Source organism: Curcuma longa, chromosome 12 (assembly GCF_044706935.1).
Source record: "Curcuma longa cultivar G26 ecotype Majalengka, Jawa Barat chromosome 12, ITB_CL_G26_1.1, whole genome shotgun sequence".
Taxonomy (NCBI): domain Eukaryota; kingdom Viridiplantae; phylum Streptophyta; class Magnoliopsida; order Zingiberales; family Zingiberaceae; genus Curcuma; species Curcuma longa.
This window is the reverse complement of record NC_133872.1, coordinates 1,006,571-1,028,696: the sequence shown is the minus strand read 5'-3', so window position 1 is coordinate 1,028,696 and position 22,126 is coordinate 1,006,571. Positions and strand designations below refer to the sequence as shown.

General features: G+C 39.8%; 5 protein-coding genes across 6 annotated transcripts; all 5 read right to left on the bottom strand.

Moving 5' to 3' along the window:
- Positions 1-510: 510 nt before the first annotated feature.
- On the bottom strand, positions 511-1,624 carry LOC141843341 (uncharacterized). Of its 2 annotated transcripts, none has more exons than XM_074731418.1 (4): positions 1,554-1,624; positions 1,214-1,426; positions 1,061-1,133; positions 511-975 (listed from the first exon to the last, which is right to left on the bottom strand). In XM_074731418.1, the coding sequence occupies exons 2-4, from the start codon at positions 1,384-1,386 to the stop codon at positions 685-687; spliced, it is 537 nt and encodes a 178-aa protein (XP_074587519.1). In that variant the 5' UTR covers positions 1,387-1,426; positions 1,554-1,624; the 3' UTR covers positions 511-684. The 2 variants fall into 2 exon arrangements, with proteins under 2 accessions (XP_074587519.1, XP_074587520.1); XM_074731419.1 differs by having other exon boundaries at positions 1,214-1,411; positions 1,554-1,591.
- Positions 1,625-2,588: 964 nt separating this feature from the next.
- On the bottom strand, positions 2,589-8,441 carry LOC141842951 (anthranilate phosphoribosyltransferase, chloroplastic-like). The gene is made up of 10 exons (XM_074730946.1): positions 7,980-8,441; positions 7,735-7,878; positions 7,503-7,664; positions 7,332-7,415; positions 6,910-7,098; positions 4,121-4,211; positions 3,924-3,983; positions 3,630-3,748; positions 2,945-3,079; positions 2,589-2,821 (listed from the first exon to the last, which is right to left on the bottom strand). The coding sequence occupies exons 1-10, from the start codon at positions 8,217-8,219 to the stop codon at positions 2,810-2,812; spliced, it is 1,236 nt and encodes a 411-aa protein (XP_074587047.1). The 5' UTR covers positions 8,220-8,441; the 3' UTR covers positions 2,589-2,809.
- A 2,374-nt stretch (positions 8,442-10,815) lies between these two features.
- On the bottom strand, positions 10,816-12,663 carry LOC141842950 (alpha-1,3-arabinosyltransferase XAT3-like). The gene is made up of 3 exons (XM_074730945.1): positions 12,537-12,663; positions 12,402-12,449; positions 10,816-12,291 (listed from the first exon to the last, which is right to left on the bottom strand). Exons 1-3 carry the CDS (start codon positions 12,640-12,642, stop codon positions 11,066-11,068), a joined length of 1,380 nt encoding a protein of 459 aa, XP_074587046.1. The 5' UTR covers positions 12,643-12,663; the 3' UTR covers positions 10,816-11,065.
- Positions 12,664-13,919: 1,256 nt separating this feature from the next.
- On the bottom strand, positions 13,920-14,337 carry LOC141842952 (uncharacterized). Its single transcript, XM_074730947.1, has one exon. It carries the CDS (start codon positions 14,335-14,337, stop codon positions 13,930-13,932), a length of 408 nt encoding a protein of 135 aa, XP_074587048.1. The 3' UTR covers positions 13,920-13,929.
- A 643-nt stretch (positions 14,338-14,980) lies between these two features.
- Positions 14,981-18,237, bottom strand: LOC141843708 (putative LRR receptor-like serine/threonine-protein kinase At2g24230). Its single transcript, XM_074731758.1, has 2 exons — positions 18,012-18,237; positions 14,981-17,933 (listed from the first exon to the last, which is right to left on the bottom strand). Exon 2 carries the CDS (start codon positions 17,821-17,823, stop codon positions 15,268-15,270), a length of 2,556 nt encoding a protein of 851 aa, XP_074587859.1. The 5' UTR covers positions 17,824-17,933; positions 18,012-18,237; the 3' UTR covers positions 14,981-15,267.
- Between the last annotated feature and the right edge of the window lie 3,889 nt (positions 18,238-22,126).

Below are 22,126 nucleotides of genomic sequence, written 5' to 3'. Positions count from 1 at the left end.
ATATCGATATAATATACTTTTATGCACACTATACGTAGACTTTGTGAATATCGATCTTATAATTATCTATAAAAAATAAATTAAAAAAATTATAATTATAATTCAATTATATGTAAATTCAATTAAAAATAAAATTTTAAAAATTTTGAATAATAATATTAATATTTTTACACGGACACAGAAAGTTTAAATAAAAAATAAAAAACGATCTTGGACTTTGGTTTGATTTTAAAATTGGATAATTTAGTAGGATCGATCAAATTAGAATAAATTTTGATTTAGTTAATTATAGATTGAATTTAAAAATCATATTTTTCAGTAATAAAATATACTTATTATTGGAATCTTTTATTAATAATTGGATGCTTACGAAGTTTATATGAAAATTTATATACGTTGTGTAAAAGTTATATTTTAAAAATAAAGTCGATGTATATCTGTATGTGAATTTTGTTCGATTAACAATTTCAGTTTGTTTTAACAATTTCAGTTATTTACAATTCAGTTCAGTTCATAGAAAAGCAGCCATCGGAATCTTTTTTAGAAGGACAAGTTATAGACTATACATGAAAAAAGATTCTGTTCTCTCGCTTAGATCTTGAACTTTGTTCCTGTTTCTTAGAATCTAGTGGTTGATGTTAGTGATTGGAATCTATACATTTACAAGGTCGTCGTCGTCGTCGTCTAAGCCACCGCAGTGATGCTGTTGCAGCGCTGCCCGTCGCGGTTGAGGCAATCAAAACCCTCGACACGCACCACCGCAGGCTCGTAGCTTAACTTGGCAGAGGGACAGCCTTTCCATGCCGGAATCGGCGAGCTCAGGCTGGAATGGATCGCCGGTAAATGACCGACAGGTACCGGAGGTCGATCTTGCCCGAACCGGGAGTCGAAAACCACCGGATTCGCCACACGGTTCGGCGGAGAGCCGCAGAAGAACGAAGGAGATGAAGGCGCTGATTCCTCTGTTCCTCCACCCTGCACAAACATGAAGAACTTGTCAAATGAGAGCTTTAACTTTACGCAAAGAAATTGGAAACTTGAAAGGGAATAAAAATCCCACCTTTGGAAGAAGGATACCGGGAAACCCTGCTCCAGCTTCCGCATCGCAACGATCCAACAGATCCAAGTGATTGCTGCCGAAAGGGGAAAAGGGAGAAGTGAGATGAGCGAACTACAAAGCCACGAGGCAATCGATCAAGGAGAAGCGAACCACCTCGGAATCCGTCGCAAGGGCTGGACCGGGACGGCGATGGTAGGAAGGGGAGCCAGCCGCCGGGGCTTCGTGCAGATGATAAAGTGATCGCGGTCCGCAGCGGCGACGGCTAAGCACCCCATCAAATCCTCCCGTGCAGCTAAAGCGTTCTGTTGCATCGCGAAATGGTTCATTCGCAGGGCCCGATCTCTTCGAGATCTGCGAACAGAACGCCTGTAGAACATCAAGATTTCATCAGAGAAACACGAAAACGGCGAATCTTAGCCTAAATATTTAGGGATCGAAGAAGAATCAGCTGAAGAACTAATAAAGATTAGGGATCAAGATTTAATCTCTTCACCTTAGCTGCCTCCCCACGCGAGCAGAGCGAGCGAGAGGCTCAGGCTAATTTACGAGTCGGGACGGCACGCGATAGTGCCGGTATGTACCGACCGCTGGTAAAGGGCACGTGACTTGTTTGTGGTTGGCAAGGCCGCATCACGTGGGTGGGGACCCGAATACTTTTTTCCTCGAAAATATCTCCGTCACGTGGCCTAATTGTAATTATTAAATTGTAATAATGAGGAGTGTATGTGTGTCCGATCTGGTCTTAAATTTATGTTTAAACGAAATTAAGAAGATAAAAAAAATATCATGTAGCGTTATAAATCAACTGTTTTTTTTTTCTTTGTTTATTAGCGCAAACATTAAAAAACATTTCATATTTAATTTTAACCATTTTTATTTTGTAGAGATATTTATCAGGACTTTATTAAATCACGCATTTATTTATTTAAAAAATACTTAAAATAATTAATCAACTTTGATATAACAAAGCCCTCACATATTTTTCTTTTTACAACGCATGAGACTTAGCATGAAAGGGCAAGGGTTCGAATCCTGACGAAACCATGACAATCACAACTGCATGCGTTGTAACCAACTGCATACTCGATTTACCTCCTCATAGATGGTCGTGAGACCGATCATGCTTCATTCATGTTGAATTTTTGCAGAAGAAAAGAGTTCCTTTTTTTGCCCCCAGGGCATAGGTGAGTTAGTTACGACACAGCAAACTTGCAGAAGAGGGCAAGGGTTCAAATCCTAACGAAGCCAAGCAATATCCTCCTACGTCGTGACCAACTACATTTTTTCGATTTACCTTCTCACAAATGGTCGTGAGACCGACCATGTGGGACCGCTAAAATGGTGGATTCCACCTTTTACAGAAAAGAACCCACTCATTTTTCAAATTAGCGCTCTGCCGATTTTAACCTCAAAACAAAATGTTAATCACCAAAACTAACTGTTGTTTTATCAATAAAAAAGTCCGATCTTTTCAAAAGCATTTTAGAAAACAAATAGGTCTTTTAGGTTGAATATGTGATTTGGCAACTCAATTAACTAAATGCACCATCAATCTCTTTAGTAGCAATGTATCAAAGCGTTTAACAGCAGCACAATCAGTAAAGATCACTCATCGTGTGATCGACACTTCAAGATGGAACTTTTATTGCAATGGAAAATATTTCTCGGCGGCTTCGAAATCAACCTTCACCTCAGTCATAATTTATTGCATACCGATCGAGATACTGATCATAAAGACCTCACAGCTGCTTATCCTGATCTCTGTATGCAAAAACTGATATCTGAGAATCTTTGGAGGATCAGAATGCACAAAGCAAGGAACGACTTTTTATGAGAAAGCAGAACTAAAGCAGCAGCGAATTCAAAGAGAAATTATGAGCTGACGTTGGAGACTGCAATCCAGGAAGTGAGTGTGTCCATGGCCTTCCCAGATCGATGCGTCTCTTGAGCTAGTGCTACACCTTCGCCAAAGTTGCTCACATGACTGGCGACGAGAAGAGCAGCGGCAGCATTAAGAACCTGCATTTGAGGAAATCACAGAGACCGAGCACAATCAATTCAAACTGACATGAGTTCGTGGAAACTATAGCCCTGGCTATAAACCACTGGAATATTTGGTATCGAGAAGCTTACAAATTTTACTAAAGAAGGCTCTCGTGTGAGACGATAGATGCGATAAAACCGCTCGAAAGGATAAACTAGCTATGCAGAGAGTAGACAGACTTATGTTGGCAGAGATAAAACAGAAAGGTTCTAAAACTGATTTGTGCGGATGCAGGAAACTTCTATAGCTGCTACAAATTCAAAATTCCATTATCAAATTGCCACCGGTCAGTTTATTTGCAAGATTACTGTGACTAAAGTTATGTGAAAAATGTAACCACACACTTCTCAAAATGATAAAGCGGCTATACAAAAAGTAATCAGACTACAAAAACTAGCCGAGCTAGCCGGTATTTTGTAAGACAAATCATTTAGCTATGGAAATTATGATGCTGCTAAGATAATTGAAACATAAGACTGTAATTGCAACCATGTCAGCAAAATTAACAAAAAGGAACTGACTTACGAGAGCATCAGCAATTGGGCCCTTTTCCCCAGACAATACTCTTCGGAGAACTTCTGCATTGAACTGTGGGCTGCCTCCTTTAAGATCTTCTAGTGTGCAGCGAGGAATACCATAGTCCACTGCATCATATGTAATTCGTTTACTCTGGAACTGAGGGGATGTAAAGATTATAGGAATGGAATAGCGCATTATTATTAATAAAAAGTTTGAGGATTTAGTTCCGATCCTGCAGACTCAATAAATTTTTTGATAAAAATTACAATGCGGAAAGAGATGCACAAATAAGTTGCCTACATGGATCAAAGTATAGTTTGTTTATTGCTGTGGGCGTGACATCAAGGAAGTATCCAGATCCTGCAGGGAAAAATAGTGTGTAACATAATCAGTTAAAAACTGAAACCAAAGTAGATGATAGAAAAAAATGAACATGGACAGTTGTCCCAAAATAAATGAAAACTAGCACAGAAGGCTCACTAAAAATTGGATCATACCGAGTGGACTTATCTCATCTAAACCTTTAGAATGAACTACTAATGCTCTCTTCATTCCAAACTTCTGCAATGCTTTAGCCATTTTGAGTACCTGAACAAGCAAAGGAAGAATTCAGCATTCATAATTTCTTGTCCATTCTCTAAACACATGGGAATAAACTTATTTAAGGAGAAATTATTAGTTGAAATTCTTTGTGACCATTATGGTCTAGACGCGAATAAAAATCTCTGGGACAAGAATTGAACCAAAGTGCCACTTCCTTTCCTCAAACCAAGGTGATGGAGAAGCAGTTAGGACATGCTGTAAGCTACTGGCTTTTCCGACCAGTGACTGATGGGCTTCTTGCCCAATTATTCTGACTCAAGCCTGGTTTGCATAAACTAGTTTTCTCAAGAATGTAATATTGTAAAATTCAGTCATATAGGCTCGATAATAGGCATTGGACAAGCTCTGCCTAAGGGCTAAAATCAAGACACATGTCCATCGGCACTTGACACCTCAACAAGCCAGTCATGACAACATCAGAAGGTTGCTTTTAACTATGGAATTAAGTTGATTAATGTCAACATCAAACATTCAGCATCAAAAATTCCTTTGAGAACTTATTTTCAACAAGCCCAGAGAACACATTTTGCAGAAAAACATTAAAACATGATTAAAGAAGTGTATCTCATTAAACCATAACAATTCTATGTCATTACTTGTGATCATGACAATTAAATTAATGGTTGTCCAACCACCCTTGGTAAAGAAGTGTTTAAGATGGCCAAATCAGATGATTACTCAGATGAACCAACTTCTACCGTGTATATCTGAATGGCAAAAGAAAGAAAAGAAAAATAAAACATAAAGCTAAACCACTCACCCTAAAAATCTCTACTACTACAAATATGTCACAGAGAAAGAACAGAGGTCAATGTTCTTTTGCTCAATCAATGTGAAATGTCCAATCAAGAAAAGCCCCAAAAAATAATGCAAAAAAATGTCCTACCCATACTCTTATTTCAGATTTCAAAGGGGGAATACACACAAAACTATATGTACTGAACCACCATAGACAATGGTTGTCTCAGTATTTTTTTTTTCAGTCATTTGTGTTCAGAGAAAATATATTCCATTATGAAGTAACATGAAAAATCAGAACATCAGTAAATACCCCTTTCACCTTTCTTGTCTAAGTTACAGATTCTTTGTTTTCCTCTCCACGGTCTTTAACTTTCCCTAAGACGACCTGGCATATATGTTAGAATATAACCTCACCAAGCATGTTGTCAGCATGGCCATTTACAAGACCCTCTTGCTTGAGTTTGTTATCCTAGTTGATCCTGAACCAATCTCTTATTTGACTCCGATAACATGAAGCAGCATTGTCATTTGTCAGTATCCTCATGTTCATCATTGGTTCTAGAGGATTTTCCCTAGAAAAGATAAATCCAAAATATGCCAATGAGGACCTACTCAGAAAACTCCCTTATGATGAATCCTAAATCAATTCCTGCAACAGCCATAGCTTTGCCAGAACAGAAGGTTCTAACTGTGCCAAGGAGAAAGATCGCCATCTTCTTTCCCTTCCCAGGGGCCTAAAATAGAGATGATGGAAAAAAGAGCAGATGTCAAGGTAGACAAAATCGTCCTCTTTCTCAGCCAACTTACTCTTGTCAAATCCATCAAAGTTATCAAAAGGAGAACAAACAAAAATAAACATATAGTGTGAAATCAATATCTTGCTATCAAAAGGACAACACAAGGCTCAACTAAGCTTCATTTACTAATGATATGAATACACAGGTAGGAAGGTCAAAAATCAATATCATGGCTATTGAAATACCACCTGTGAGTGAAAGGGACAATTTCACAAATTAAATAAATATCTAAACATTCTAAGGCTGGGAATTATGTAACTTAAGCTGCAAGTGGATGCAAAGCCTGATAGTCCCATCTGTTGAGTGCAATTTTTTGGGAGTAAAATGCTAGAAGTTAATGGAAAGCAAAAGAAATGGTAAAGGGGAAAATGCAATCTGGACATGAATATGTGCTCATATACACACAGAGAAGAGGAATAGTTGCAGTATATCTGAGGAAATATGGAACAGACATGATATACTCTGAATGAAACTATCATTGTAAAGCATCTCAATCCCAGTAAGTAACAGTATTAAATATATTATTCATCAAAATGGGGATATTGATGAAGATATCATTAATAGAATAAAGAATAAGGGGGACAATAGAGAGGAGTTTCTGGATATTATGTGATCGTAGAAAGTCACTAAGGTTAAAAGGAAAGTTATATATGAATCTGGTATGACCTGCCATACTGCATGGATTGGAGTGTTAAATTGTTAGAAAGCAACACATATAAAAAGTTAATTTAGTAAATATGAAAATGTTGAAATGGATGTTTAGTGTTACTAGAAAGGATAAAGCAAAACTATACTAGTACTAGAGAGAAATTAGGTGTAGCTTCTAATAGAACGAGACCTTATGAACATGTCTAAAGGTGACTAATAAATTCTGTAGTTACAAGAATTAAATCAATTAGTTAAAGGTGTAAAAGCGCCGAGCAAGGCAAAATAAAACATTGGTTGGTGTATTAAAAATTATTTGAATTGATCTAAACATAACTAGTGGTATAGACTTCACTAGATCTCAATGGAAGGATAAAATTCAGGCAGTCAAGTCCAACACAACTTGATGAAGATGATGCTATGTATATCATGGAATCATTCTAATCAATGGAAACGAAAGCAATTTAAAATCCTAATATCACATACAAAAAGGCACTTACTGTGTCTTCGTGGTATACACCAACAACGGCGTATGGAACTCGTGCTGGATTCAACATTGGCCCCAGAATGTTGAAGACAGTCTTCACTTTGAGCTTTTTCCTGACAGGACCAACAATTTTCATTGCTGGGTGATAAAGTGGAGACATCATGAATCCTATACCTGCTTCCTTCACGCAGCATTTTACTTCCTTTTGCAATAAATTAAGACTGATCACTGAACCAATACTCAAAGTTTATACAAGAGAGAAAAAAATATATTTACATTGCATTGAACCATTGCTAAACTTATAAATCGTACTTCAATCACTTATACCACATTAGTAGTTATATCTAAGAGGAACAGGACAAAAAAGATACCAGATTTTAGGCTAAAGAAGGTCTGGCTTTAATGGAAAATAGTACATATCTTCCAGGGTACTACCTCAGGGCCTAACTGGATGTTCACCCCCAACGCTTCCAATACATCAGCGCTCCCACAGGCAGAGGAGCTGGATCGATTACCTTGCTGCGAAGAATAGGGAAGTATCTTTATTATTATCTCTGCATACTTTTTATGACCTTTAACGTTGCAACAATCATGAAGCTTTTCTACCTTTGCGACATTCAGACCAGCTGCTGCAGTAAGTATAGAAGCCCCGGTAGAAATGTTAACCGTATTAGCCCCGTCTCCTCCTGTACCAACAATGTCAACCGCATCACCTATTCCATTGACCTTCACCGCGCATTCTATCATCGCCCTCGCCAATCCAACAATCTGCCTTAAAGTCAGAAAGAAAGCAAAGGATCCGGAACTACAGCATCCAAGGTCTCAGTTTTAAGCATACCTCCTCAAAGGTCTCTCCTTTAGCACGCAAAAGCACGAGGAAGGCGCTAATTAAAGCCTCGTTGGCTTCATTGAGTAGATGCTTGAGGCACGCTTCCGCCTCTTCTTCCGATAGATCAATCCGATCCACGAGCGACTCAATTACCTGAGCCACGCAATGTTTAAGAACCTTAACTAAAAACAAACAAAAACAAGAAAGCGCACGAAAGAAACCAGCCCAGGGCTCAATGACAGCGAGAAGGTCACCTCGTTGAACCGGACCTCCAAAGGGCCGGCCCCCAGGGCGCTTGTGGTGGACAGGGCCCGCAGGGGACGAACAGCCACAGACCCGTAGTAACTGCGAGCGGCAGATGAAAGATTGAAGAAGCAGCGACGAGTTTGCCAATTCAAGCGCTGCCTCCGACTCCTGCTTCCGCTGAGAGAAGAGGATGACGAAGACACCGACAAAGAAGAGGCTAGCTGCCCGCAAAATGACGCCATGGACATCAGAAACGAAATCTGCTAACGATTCCACAGCTTTAGGGCAGCATGCAGCAAGAGATTTGGATCGATGAAAGCAAGCGCAAAAACTGGAATGGATTGACGGCGGTTACCAAAATTAGAAAGACAATCGATTTGAGCGTCAGAGATATTTGGGTCCCGTGAGAGATCACCTGGGAGGGCTTTAGATTTTGGGAAGGCGGCGGGGCGACAAGGCAAAGAAAGGAATGACAAAATTCTAAGCACGCAAAGCTACAAATTTATCACTCTCATCTAAAATTTGGTAAATATTTACAAAATTCTATACGTTGCCTCAGGAACTACCATACAAAATATTTTAAAATTAAAATAAAATATTTTTAAATTTTCCTTGCCTAAAACTGATCGAGAGATTGATATCATATACAAATAACTTAATCGACCAAATGCATAAAACAATTTCAAGTTTTGAATGCTGGTAGAAGTGGTCCGGCCCACTGTGAATCGAGCTTGGAATTGGAAACGGCCCATAAGTAAGCAGGCCTGTAATGCACGGTTGGTTCCAGCCTGCGGGATTCGGCCCAAAATGGGCCTGTCTTAGACAAGATATTATTAATATAATATTTTTAATAAAATATCACTGCTAAATAAATTTATTTAGGCCTTTTCCCTTAAAAACTGCCCGCAATTTCAACGCTAACGATTGCAACTGTGAGTTGTGATAGGGATGACAATTTAAATCTAGCGGAGGATTCCGATTAAATAATTAAATAATTTAACATGAAAATTTTTAAATTGAGAGCTAACCAAATACTCAATTAAATTATAATATATATATATGATAATAAAATATTTATATAAAGTATGAATAATTGATCCTCATATATGAGAAAATAGAGATAAAAATTAAATATCTAAATAAAAATAGATATAACAAATGAGAATCAAGACGAAGAATGTATAATTCAATCTAACGTAAGAAATGGTGCTTGACTGCGATAGTGACTCTCAACAACGAATTGATTGACATTTTGTTTGTTTGTTTTAGCTACGAACAGAACAGTTACGTGGAATGAATAGAGTTACGTGTAATGTGAGTCTTCTATTATTGTTATTTAATCTACTGTACATGCACGACTGATAAATTACTGAACGTGTCTAGGACCGTGCGCTAACTATTTTAGAGAAAAAGCTTGCTCGTGTACTATGATTTTTTTTGTTTTAAGGCAATCATGAGCGTTTCACTTCCGATTAAAATCAAACGTACGTTCTTTTAATGATTTTATTTTTAAAATATCTTTTGACTTTATTATAACATATAAAAATCATTTAATTATTATTATTAATATATTTAAAGATGAATTCATAATTTAAAATTTAAAATGTACATTGAGTAGAAACTATTGAGTAACTATTACAACGTATTTAAAATAATTTTAAATTTTAAAATTTAGAATTTATACCTTGTAGAAGCTATACGTAGTAACTGATATAACATATAGAAATTATCGTGTAGTTGCTACAATATATTTGATAGTTATTATAATATATTTATAAGATAAGTTTAAGATTCATGGTTTAGAGTTTCTGAATAATATTATATCAAAATATTATCTATCAACTTAGTTAAAATTATTTTAATTTAATTAAAATAATTTTAAAATAGTTGTAAGAGTTATTATATATTTGTTATAATCTTAAATCCTAAATTCATCCTAAACATATTATATATAGTTACTAATTAGTAATTTATAAATACCAATTGTAACGGCTATTCAATAGTATGATAAATTTTAAATTTATTTTAAACATATTATAATAATTACTAAGTAACTTTTATATATTATAATAATTAACGTCATGTCAGGTCAATAGTATTTCCAAGATACAATGATTAATGGGCGCTCATATGTTTTTTTTTATTAAAAAAAGATTCATTTGATGTTTATCTTAATCGGGGCGCCCATTAATTTTTGCCCAATTTTTTCAATCATTTTTCATTAAATTTCATGTTTCATATTTCTTTTAGCACTAGAGAAGTACAAAGATTTATTTTATTCGAAATTTACTTTTGTACGGGACATGAATTTGTATTAAATAATTAAGAATATCGAATCAATTATTGTACCGCTTGGCATCCGAAGTCCATGAATGGCAGCCATGTGGTATCGATGCAACGTCGACAAATTAATTAAGTTCCTCTTTTGCGAAGAGGGGGACAACAACGTGGTCAATTAAAGCTTTATTAAAGTGGGCTCTAATCTATCACTATCGGTGAAAAAAGCTGGTAGAAAATAATTTAAAAAACACCTTTAATTATCCATATCAATAAAAAAATATATCCTTTATATACGTTCATCTTGAAGAAATTTTAATCAAAACTATAATTTAAAATAATTTTAACTGCCCGGGAAACTTCATCACCTTATCCTTAAATCAATCGATCGTATTACTTAAAGATCATCTACAAACTAATAACTGATAAATTCACATATGAATATTTTATGAATTATGCTTGTGAAAATTTAGAGTCACTGATGAATGCCACAACCTCTCATATCATCTTTTGCAGAAGATGAGACATAATGAGCTCATTTCATAAGACTGATAGCACTGGCTTCAGTTAATATTAGGCAACTCTGAAACACTGCAGACACCAAACCAGAACAGTTGTTCTGATTGAGTTCCTCTATTTCAGTCTGAAAATCCAGTACAGTTCATCATCTGCCAACTTCTTGGCTTCAGAGACAACTTAAATTCTTTAATCACTATATATATATATATATATATCTGCCTGCCTATCTACTAATTTTCTGTATATTGGTCTTGGTCTTGATACAATGAATAGAAGTTTTGGAAAAGAACGAAGGCGATTACTGCGCCAAGGCGCCGCCGTGGGGCAGAATCTTGAGCGCTTCCAAGAAGGTGAGTCTGAGCCTGCTCAAGTGCGGCTTCAGGTTCTGGTTCTCCAAGTAAACTCTGCTGAGCTCATCCCACCCTTTCTTGTGAATGGATTGGGGATCCGTAAACACAGGATGGTCCTTGGGGTACTGGTCGCTCAGCGTGCTCTCGTCGGCTTGGATCTGGTAGCCCAAGTACTTGAGCTCCATCTCCAGCGATGGATTCTCGAACGTGGTCTTGGTCAGCCAGTCCAGGTTCCCTATCGGCACTACCTGGATGAAGACGGCGCCTCGGGGGAGGAAGACGATGTTGGCGAGGCCAGCGCCGTGGACGCCGATCAGGACGTCGGCGGAGTTAACTAGCCGCGCGAACTTGCCGATGTCGGTGGCGAGGTCGGGGTCGGCGACGCGGACGTCGAAGCCCAGGCTCATGGCCATGTCCGACATCCCCCGCTCGTTGAGGAAAACCCGGGAGTCCTTGCGTGAGATAATCAGCAGCCGCGGCTTCTGGCGGATGTCCCACTTGCCGCCGGCCGGCTCTGCGTCCTCGCGCTCCAGACCGAACGCCTCCCGCAGCATTGCCTTGAAGTCGGCCATGGCGTAGCCGGTGGGGGACTTGGTGGAGTCGACGCCGAACTCCTTGTGGAAGGTCAGCCCAGCGACGACGCTCGGGAAGCAGCGCACTGCGTCCTCGTCGGCGTCCGCGTCGACGATCTCGTAGTTGGAGAGCTGCCGGAGGACAGGGCTGAACTTGCTCAGCCACCAGGCCCTGGCGTCGGCGACCACGAATTGGACCTCGCCGCGGAAGCGGCGGGCAGTGAGAAACAGCGGGACGAGCACGTCGGTGAAGTCGTGGAAGAGGTTGCCAGCGTAGCCACCGATAGAGAAGACGACGGCGGGGGCGGTGTGGTTGTCGGTGCACGCCGGGAGCGGTGTCTGGCCGGAAGCTGGTTTCATGGTCCACTCCTTGACGTTGGCGAGCGCCCTTTCGTCGTGCTTCCGGGCGTAAGGCTTCATCTTCCATTCCTGGTTTGTGAGATCAGGACTTACAAAGATTGTTTGGGAGCTTCCTCGCACCCTTACGTCGCCGGAGGCCTCGCAAACGTCCGATCGCCGGCTTTTTTCCACACACATTGGTCGCTTGGCTTCTCCCAGTTCTTCGAGCAGCACTCTGTTTCCTTCATCGTCTTCCCCTTCCCCTTCAAGTAAAATAAGCTGTTTTATTCTTTAATTAACGCCAAGCAGAATTCTTAAGAATTGTTCTTCCATTTCAGATGATTTAATGCTAAAATTCTCCTTAAAAATTTACCAATCGATACAAGGCGGCGACTCCTATCCAACAGATCCTGTGACTTGCCTGCAACAGAAACAGGGTATTTTCTTGAGAACAAAAGATTCATTAGAGAGAAGTAAGACGGAGCAAAAGGGGAGGAACAATATCGACCCCTGATGAGCGAGAGGATGCAGAGAGAAAGAACCATGGAGCCTATGATTAAGCCATTTCCGACTCTCCGTGGCTCAGACCTTGGATATGACCTGACAGTCTTCATCTCTCCTCCTCCTCCTCCTTCCCTTCCTGATCTCTTGCAATTCTACCTTCCGCTCTGTTTTTTTTTATACTAGCGAGAGCGAGTAGTTGGATTTCTGCGTCCCAAGGTCATTCATTCATTGGCGTATTCCGAGCCCATTCCAAACCAATGATCACCTCGTGCTTGTCTCTATTAGAATCAGACTAGCTCGCCGACACAATTTTTTCCTTCGATTAAACAAAAAAACACCGATGCGAATTGGGATTTTCACCTTGCGGTAAACCTCGTCCTGCTCACGTTCCAGCTTTTGCATGAGTTTTTCATTTTCACATGATTGATAACGACGCGCCACCGTCGCTGAGAGCAACGTCTGCAGACTCACTGTTGATATCACCTTCCAATCATCTAGTTTCTTACTTTTCCTGCTCAGCCAAGCAACAAAAATCAATTTCCGAAGCAGCAGAACACCTTCAGATTTTGACAGGAGTTGAGATTTAAGGGATCGTGGACATATTTTAACACCATTCCAGTGCCATCTTTCTAGATAACTAGGATTCTTCAGTGTTCCAACTTTCTCCGCATTTTATATTCAATATCAACGACAAAATGCATCTGGTGTTCGCGTACCTCCTACAGCTCAAACAGGTCGCCTTGTTCGCCATGTGTTTGGTATATTACAAATCATCTACAGGGATGCTTGCGTTGAGTATGATAATTACAAGAATTGTAGTTCCACCGTCGCGTTAGGTTCGTGGATTAGCTAGTTATATCGATATACAATGTGACTCTACAATCTTGCTCAGATTGACGAGTTAATACGCATGTTCATTCTCTTCTTTTGCAGGGCAAACAAAGAATTCAATAGTCAATACTCGTAAAAATGGTGTAAGCTGTCCCTTTGAAACTTGTTATCAACGTAAATACAATGACAGTCTATCCCAGCTATTTGGGATCCATTGATCTCAGTGTAGAGAGTTCATCAATGGTACAAAGAACAAGGATCCAGAGATTTACCCAGAAAGACTCCTGATTTCAAAAAGGTCAAATGCACACTCTGCTTCCTTGTTCTTGTGGCTTGGTGGAGGTCAGAACAACTTGCTTCCTTGTTCTTGTTAACATCTCGTCACCATTTTGTTATACGAGTTCTTGTTAATCATTGATCACCATTCTGTTTTGTCCTGAAAACTTTGAACAAAGAGACAATTTTTTACTGGTATTAAGCAGTGAACTTCTTCCATGTATTTTTTCCTTTACTGTACACTGTACACCAACAATCTCAATTCATTTACAAGGTTTTGGAACTACTGACTACACGCGTGAAGCAGCACAGCCCCAGAAGCTGCCAAACCAAAACAGTCCTTCCTCCCCTATCAACTCCTCCCACACCTTCTCTGATTCCGCCCAAACTCTACCTTCATCATCCACCATCAATCCCTGCAGCACCTTCTCAGCTTCATCCGCGAACGAGCTCCCCTCGCAGAGATCGCAGAGGTCTCCTTGAGCTCCATTAACTGCAGCTTTCCCTTCCATCTCCTGCCTGCTCCTGCCATTCTTCTTCAGCCTTTTCTTGATCCGCCGGAGAACAATTCTCGTCGACTTCACCGGTAGTCTGATGAAAAGGAAGAGCGTCACTTGGAGGAGCAAGCAGGGGCAGCAGCAGCATACCACCACGCAGTCGACGGCCAGCAGGCCGCAGTCCTCCGCAGGGGTCGGCATCGGGCTCTCTGATCTGAAGCAGAAGCAGAAGGAGAGAAAGGAGAAGCCATTGCTTAAAAGAATGGCGCTGGAGACGGAACAAGCGGGTAAAAAGGCTTGTTGTTTCGGTCACTTGGAGAAGGTCACACGCCATTTCATGCCCTCTCTTGCATGCTAAACTTAAATTGTCCAAAGGAACACGATTTCCCGACGACGACGTATGCCCTACAATGAGATACAACGATGAGATATGGAGTGTTTGCGCAAGCAAATCATCGTGCTTACGCTGCACACAGATTCTCAGAGTCCCTTCCATATACACAGATGAGAAAATCATACGCAATGTAGTTGAAGGATGATAGAATCTAGTAGCAGCACTCAGAGAGAACTTCGATGCAAAAATATAAAGAGGAGGAAGAAAAAACTGAATGCCTTTCGATCTGATGAGAAAATTTTTAGTTGAAATTTGTGGTCTTATGATAGCGAAACAAATTGCCACAGAAGCCAATGAGATCTGACCATCTTCCATGATTCTATGGAATGGCTTGCAGGACATTACAAACAGGATACAATTGTTGTCAATACTTAATCTATAGGTTGCTTAGATAAAGAGACTCGATTATTTACTGAAGCAAACAAATAACTGTAAAAACTGCGCTAAATATATCCCAACTCAACCTTCAAGCACTATTTTCTTGAACCAAACTGTTGAATTCTCAAGTCAGGAATACAAGTCAGCGACTGGAACATGAAGATGATAGAACACTTTTGCTACTAGTTTGAAGAGAAATTAGTTAGTTTGTGCTAGAAAAAAGTGGTTATATACCAAGTGTTATAGAGAATAAGTGAGAGAGAATGAGCCATAATTATAGCAAAAATAGACAAGAACACCTTGCTTCAGAGAAGCTCATGCCTGCTATATAATTGCATATCTGAATTGAAGTTTGCAGTTCATTGTCCACCAATGACAGGCTCAATGTCCTTGAGGAGACCAACAATTTGCTGCATGGATGGCCTCTTGGATGGCAAATCAGCTGTACATAGATAAGCAATTCTTAGTGCTTCCTCCATTTGTTTCTCAGAAGCTCCTGTTTCCCTTATTTTCGGATCGATCAATCTCGCTAGCTCATTTCTCCGCACCAATGCCCGTGCCCAGCCGACAAGATTAGTCTCCTTGTCTTCAGAATACTCGTCTCCAATCGGTTTTTTCCTTGTAAGAAGCTCAAAAAGCACCACCCCAAATGCATAAACGTCAGATTTCATGGTTGCTGATGCATTTTCTGGATCTGAAAACTCTGGAGGAGCATAACCTGCAGATCCATGAAATGTCGCATTCCCGACCAAACTTGACAAGCCAAAATCAGCTAGCCTTGGTTCCATAGACGAATCAAGGTAAATGCTACTGGCCTTCACATCTCGGTGAACAATCGTGGGGAAGCATCCATGATGAAGAAAAGCCAATGCCCTCGCTGCGCCCAGAGCAATTTTGTGTCGGAATCTCCAAGTTGTCAGTCCATCGGTCGTGATACTCTGCGCACAAGTATTATCTTGATCCCATGTATCACTAGTCCAATCTTCAGTTGATTGTACACCGAGTGGTAAATCATGAAGTAGATTCTGTAAGTTCCCATTCTCCATATAATCATATATCAAAATTCTTTGTTCCCCGGCTAAGCAATAACCAGTTAAGGGCACTAGATTTGGGTGCTTGATCTGCCCAAGCCTCTCGAGTTCTTGTGCAGCTTCCTCATCTGTCACAGATGCTACATGAACCAGAACCTTCATGGCGACATGAATGCCTCCAGGAAGAAATCCTCGGTAGACTGGCCCAAACTTTCCCTCTGCCAGTAAGGTTCCTCTATCAAAATTGGAAGTTGCATTCAAGAGATCGGTAAAGGTCAAGTTCAACAGTGGCTTTTCGAAGACAACGATGGGGACTGAGCTTGCAATCTTGACATCTGCAACCCAAGTTGTTGAATCAGTCTGAAAGTAGAAGGGACCGGAGACGTTCTGCTCCTCGTTGTGTGACAGTTGCTTGATTGCCCATGACCCTGTCCTCTTTCGGCATCCAAGTGCAAGGCAGATCAGCACTGCTGAGGAAAAGAACACTGATAAAGCAATGACAAATCCTAACTTGAGATCAAGATGTGTCCTTCCCTTGGACACAACATTATCTGGATTTACTGCGATGGGGCAGTCACTTTGTGATCCTATAAATGATGAATTCAGCATTGCAGATGGAAGTTTCTCAGCACAGTAAGTAAGATTGTTGAAGGAAAAATTGAACTTTTCAATCCTGGGTAGAGTCTCTTGCAAGGACTCTGGGACTTCACCCGTGAGATTGTTCTGCGAAAGGTCGATCACTCGCAAGCTTCTGGTGCTAAGCTCAGGAATGCTTCCAGTGATATGATTCTGTGAAAGGTCTAATACCTGCAAGTCAAGCAATTGAGAGATACCAGATGGAATACGGCCAGTGAGATTGGTTCTGGAGAGATTCAGATACTGCAGTGCAGAAGGCAGTTCTATGTGAACAAATTCTTGGCTGGAAAACTTGTTAAATGCAAGATTGAGATGATTTAATGATCTCAAGTCTCCCAAACCGAGGAAGAACTCTCCGGTGAGCTCGTTCATTGACATATCAAGATAGATCAGAGACGACGAATTGGAGGTGAAGCTGAGGTTTACCTGAGAAATGAGCCCGTGGAACTGGTTCTTGCTCAGGTCCACGACCTGCAATGCCTCTCGGAGTCCCCCGAGAGACAAGTCCCGGAAGAGATTTCCGGAGAGATTGAGATAGGCGAGCGAAGGCAGACTGGATAAATCCGGCATCTTTCCGGCAAACCGGTTCCCAGAGAGATCCATAGTGGTTAGGTTCTTGAAGGAAGAACCGAATCCAACAGGAAGATTTCCCCCCAATTTGTTGTTGGAGAGATCGATTGACACCAGGGCGACGCATCCAAGCAAAGTCTCCGGAATGCTCATCTCCAAGAAGTTGCCGCTGAGATTAAGCAGCCTGAGGTTGGTGAGTGAGCCCACCTCCCTGGGGATCTCGCCGGAGAAGCGGTTGTGCGAAAGGTCGAGGCTTTCCATCAGCTTGAAGTTGCCGATGTTGCCGGGCAGCGACCCCGCGATGTTGTTAGCGGAGAGATCGAGGCTCGAAAGAGAGCCGCACAGCTCGCTGAAGTCCGATGAAAGGGCGGTGATGTTGTTGCCGCTGAGATCCAAAACTCGTAGCGCGCTAAGCTTCGCGATGGTGGTTTCGGGGATTGGGCCGGAGAGACCGATGCCGGAAGCCACCAAGCCGGTGACTTTCCCGCACTGGCACTCGCAGGAGACCCCTGGCCACGAGCAAACGTCCGACGAACTGCCATTATTGGCCGGCGGCGGCGCCCCCATCCTCCGGAAGAACTCGGCGACGAAGAACGCGTCCGTGTTCGGCTCCGGCGAGGCCGAGCACCTCAGCAGAAGAGAAACGGAGAGGAAAAAGGCAAGGAATCCGGCGGCCATTCCGAGCCAAGGATAGGGAGCGGGAGCAACACACAAGGCGATTTCACGCAAAGATGAGATTTTTACTTCTCCTTTCTTCTTCTTCGTTCCCGTCCGCCATGGCTGCAAGCCTGCAACACTCGTAACAATTCAAAAAGGCGATTAAAAAGGAGACCGACCTTACGGAGATAATCATGGCAGCAGAGCACCTTTAAGCACCAAGAGCAGCAAATTAGTTTAACCCTTTGCCGAGAGCGAGGAAGCTCAAGCCGAGGTCGCCTTGAGGCTGACACCAACTCACAAGCACAGCAGCCACAGGTGAAGTCAGATGGAGGGAGGAGCTTCAGGTTTTTGGCCGTGAAGAAAGCACCAAGCTTTTCTTCATTCAATAATCTCTGTTCTTGATCAACGAGAGGTGGATGAGGGCTCGTAATAAATGTGGAGGTGCGAAGTAAAAGGTGGTAGATTGGTAATCCATTGAAGACTTTATGGCTCAGCTGGAGAGCAACTGGCACCACTTGAATCGCATTGAGTAGATTTTTAATGAGATTGTACTGCTTTGCTTAAATCTCAAAAACTTTGGAAAAGCAAGCATTCAAAGCAGGACCCATCGCCCATCAGAAAGCTGGGTTTCATCTTCCAAAATGTAAATGCTCAGAACTGACCGTTTACAGCTGTGAGCTGTGGGGAGGCTAGATTTGGGCACACAGATTTATTTATCTTGCGACTGGATTCTCATAACTTGGCATTCAGATTTATAGATTCTTACTTACCCAACTATTTCTTAAAGTGGAAAAAATATGGATATCGAAGTATGGAAAACGTTATTAATCCAGATATTATAGATTCTTACTTACCAACCCCTCAAATAAATCTAAAAACTTTAAATATGAACAAAATATCAGAAATTTTAATATATCATACATATTAAAAATTTTAATACGATATTAAAATAAATTTTATTATTTATTAATGTTTTAATATATTTAAAATATAAAAATATATTATTTAAGAATTATTCACGTTGATTTTTTAAAATCAACGTGTAGTGTTGGATTTTAAATTGCTCATTTAAAAGTATGGCGTATTTGTAGGAATTTTTCTAAATGGGGAACGCAATCAAAGGATGCTGGACATCTGGATTGACCGCCGTATGCGCTTCCCGATTTACCCTGATGGTCGGTGGGAAATTTCCGTGAGACCGGGCCACCCCCAGAGATGTTGACTACTGGGATTATCATTTTTTTTTAAATCTACTTTACTAAAAAAAAGTAAAATTTATTACTTGAGTAGTTTCACACAATCAACCTCACAATCATTTGTAAAGAGATAAATCAAAAAATTACAATTGACCACTACGGAAAAGGCATTGTTTTGATTTGATCAAAATTCAACTCTTGCATACTTTAATAAATTTATTTTATAATAACCAACTTCTCAAAGGATTGAATTTTAAATTCAATATCATATTGATGTTAAATTCAACATCACGTTCTTGAGATATTTTCATCACGAATCCTTTTAACGGGAACTTCCGCATTTATCGCCTCACCTACCTCTCCAAATTTGAAAAACTGATGTGGTCACATGGAAGTGTAATATGAGAAAATTTTAAGGGGAAAATGAAAAGGGTATCCTATGTTTTTAAAATCAAAAAGAATCATTAAAAGAATTCAGTTGAATACGATTGAGAGGTAAATTGAAGAGTGACATTTCTTTTCTGGTGCCCCCTTTTACCACTCGAGGCTAATCAGTAACAAATATCTATAAAATCCTAATTTATATTTATGTAGTAATAAACAAAAATATAAATATTAAAATAAGTTTGAAATTATTTAAATCGAATAAAAAATTATTAAAATTTCATAGATTTTAGTTTTACTCGAAAATTAACGTTTACAGTAAATTTGACTGTTTTAGATTTTTAATTCTATTAAGTTTTAATTTACAAAATTCTACTTTTTACAGTATATATATCTTTACAAACATTTTATGCTTTGAAAATTATTTACGATAAGCTTTTACAAATTTTATAATTTATTTCTACAAAAATTGAATAATTAAAAATATCCAAAGAATTAGGATAACATTCATGATTTGTACTTAGAAAATTCAACTTTTAAAAAATATTATTAAAATTTTATTATAATAATTTGATTTAAATATGCTTCGAATAGGTGGAGCCCTTTAGTTATTAGGTTGGTGGACCAATGTTCTTATTGCTTGTTTGACATAATAATGGATCTTTGATGGCTACTTTGAATTCTAGGGACCAATAGAATGGTTTAAACGTTGCTATCAGCAACTCTCAAATTAAACTAATTTATTTTACTTATACATCATATTAGACTTTGAGAATAAAAAATATTATATTGCTTATATTGATATATAGAAAGATAACTTCTACTCCAAGTATAAAATCATGATACAATCTATTACCTCTAATGCTTTCTCATAAACTAAACACCAATGCCATTTGTATTCAGTTTATTATATTAAAGGATTATTTATTATTATGAAAAACAATAATAAGAACATTTGGGGCATGTTGACATGCTGCATGGGGAGCATGGATTCAGTGAGATCCATCTAATTTTCAGTATTTAATATTGTTTAATATATATATATATGTGAATTTGAAGACTAAAGTTCTTGCATGCCTTTAAACAACTTTCACTGATCCACCATGAGCATGTCTGAGAGAAAAAGGAGCTTTCATCATGTGCTTGATGCTCTAAACAAAGTTTGCTTTCGGCAATGGCTAGTGCGGCAAGAATACGACACGCTGTTCATGTGATGATTGTTTGACGCAATTAATTTGCTGGATGGCATGGCATATGGAACAGTTGAAACTGATGAATATGTCTCTTTTTTCTAGGGTATAGGTAAGGGTAGGGTTGTCTTTGTATTTCTCTTTTTTTTCCCAATATTTTATTTTCTTTTTATTTACGTTCTTACTGATACTGGATTATATATACTTTTTTATGTTGCCTTTGTTATTCTGATAGCAAGTTCTTTGACATCTCGACTTGATTATAAAAATGATTATCTCTTCTTGATAGTTGTTCCGGTAAAATACTGCAGATGTTTAAAGCATCTTAACTATAAGACTACTACAAGAACCCCCACTGTATGTTGGACTTCTTATAATCTGCCTAAAGCATCTCCACGTCAGATGGGATAACACCTTATAGTAACTTGTAAGGGAATTAGGTCTGGCGACCGTTTCTTTTTGACCTTATGTGCAAAAAAGGAGTATCTAAGAGGACCAGGTCTGATAACTTCGTAACCGTTTGTTTATTCTTGGACTGTTGTGTGCTCGAAAAATATTCATGTCCCCTTTAGTAGGCCACGTAAAATAACGATTCACAAAATATCTAAAGGTGGAGCTTAGGATGGAGTCAGCCGAGGTGGAGGGGGCGAGACAAGATTTGAGATTGAGATATCCGAGATGGGACTCAAGATTAAGATGACCGAGACGAGATGCAAGGCTGAGATGAGACTCAAGACTGAGATGGCCGAGACGGCCGAGACTGAGATGGCCGAGACCCAAGTCTAAGATGGCCGAGACGAAATGACTTTGGAGGCCCAAGTGAGGTTTAGGACTGAGCTCACATTAAATCCAAAGTACAGCCTGAGCCAAAGATGCCAACTATCTCATCCTAGTTGGATCTTTTTTCCCAGGTTCATGTTGACTCATCTCACCTAGCCGAGACAGTCGAGACGAGACTCGAGAACCGAGATGGTCAAGACGAGATGGCTTTGGAGGCCCAAGTGAGGTCCAGGATTGAGCCCACGCTAAGTCCAAAGTACAGTTTGAGCCAAAAGTGACAGCTATCTCATCCTAGTGGGATCCATTTTCCCAAGTTCATGTTGACTCATCTCACCAGGTCATTCCGGACCTTGACCTGCACTTGACTGACCTTTACTCCAGAGGAAGCCACATCATCTACGACAGCTGCATCAATAGTAATTCTAAATCTCGGTTCACTATTTATCAGGCAGCAATAGGTCCAGGAGTCTTCTATTAACTCTACTCTCTGAAATGGTGATAAAACAATACAATTAGTAACATTTTAATAGATATTGTATTACAAACAGTAATGAAAACGAAGATAAAAATTACATAGAAACATTCTGAGTATTTGACCAGTCGTTTTCAGCTGGAGCAGCAGAACACTAATCTTTCTTATTGTGCCAACAAAGATTGAATATGTGATGACTAAATTCCAACGTCGAACCTATCTCCATGATAGTTTGATCATGGATAACCCTAGTTTGCTTTTGTTTCTAGCCTACAAATCAATTAGCTCCTTGTAGAGAA

Coding starts and splice junctions, on each gene's coding strand:
- LOC141843341 (XM_074731418.1), bottom strand. CDS start 1,386: ATGAACCATTTCGCGATGCAACAGAACGCTTTAGCTGCACGGGAGGAT. Junction 1,134..1,213: donor CCCTTGCGACGGATTCCGAG/GTGGTTCGCTTC, acceptor CCCTTTCGGCAG/CAATCACTTGGATCTGTTGG. Junction 976..1,060: donor CCGGTATCCTTCTTCCAAAG/GTGGGATTTTTA, acceptor ATGTTTGTGCAG/GGTGGAGGAACAGAGGAATC.
- LOC141842951 (XM_074730946.1), bottom strand. CDS start 8,219: ATGTCCATGGCGTCATTTTGCGGGCAGCTAGCCTCTTCTTTGTCGGTG. Junction 3,749..3,923: donor CAAACTATACTTTGATCCAT/GTAGGCAACTTA, acceptor CATATGATGCAG/TGGACTATGGTATTCCTCGC. Junction 3,080..3,629: donor GCCCAATTGCTGATGCTCTC/GTAAGTCAGTTC, acceptor CCTCAAATGCAG/GTTCTTAATGCTGCCGCTGC.
- LOC141842950 (XM_074730945.1), bottom strand. CDS start 12,642: ATGAAGACTGTCAGGTCATATCCAAGGTCTGAGCCACGGAGAGTCGGA. Junction 12,450..12,536: donor CATCCTCTCGCTCATCAGGG/GTCGATATTGTT, acceptor TTTCTGTTGCAG/GCAAGTCACAGGATCTGTTG. Junction 12,292..12,401: donor TCGCCGCCTTGTATCGATTG/GTAAATTTTTAA, acceptor TTTTACTTGAAG/GGGAAGGGGAAGACGATGAA.
- LOC141842952 (XM_074730947.1), bottom strand. CDS start 14,337: ATGCCGACCCCTGCGGAGGACTGCGGCCTGCTGGCCGTCGACTGCGTG.
- LOC141843708 (XM_074731758.1), bottom strand. CDS start 17,823: ATGGCCGCCGGATTCCTTGCCTTTTTCCTCTCCGTTTCTCTTCTGCTG.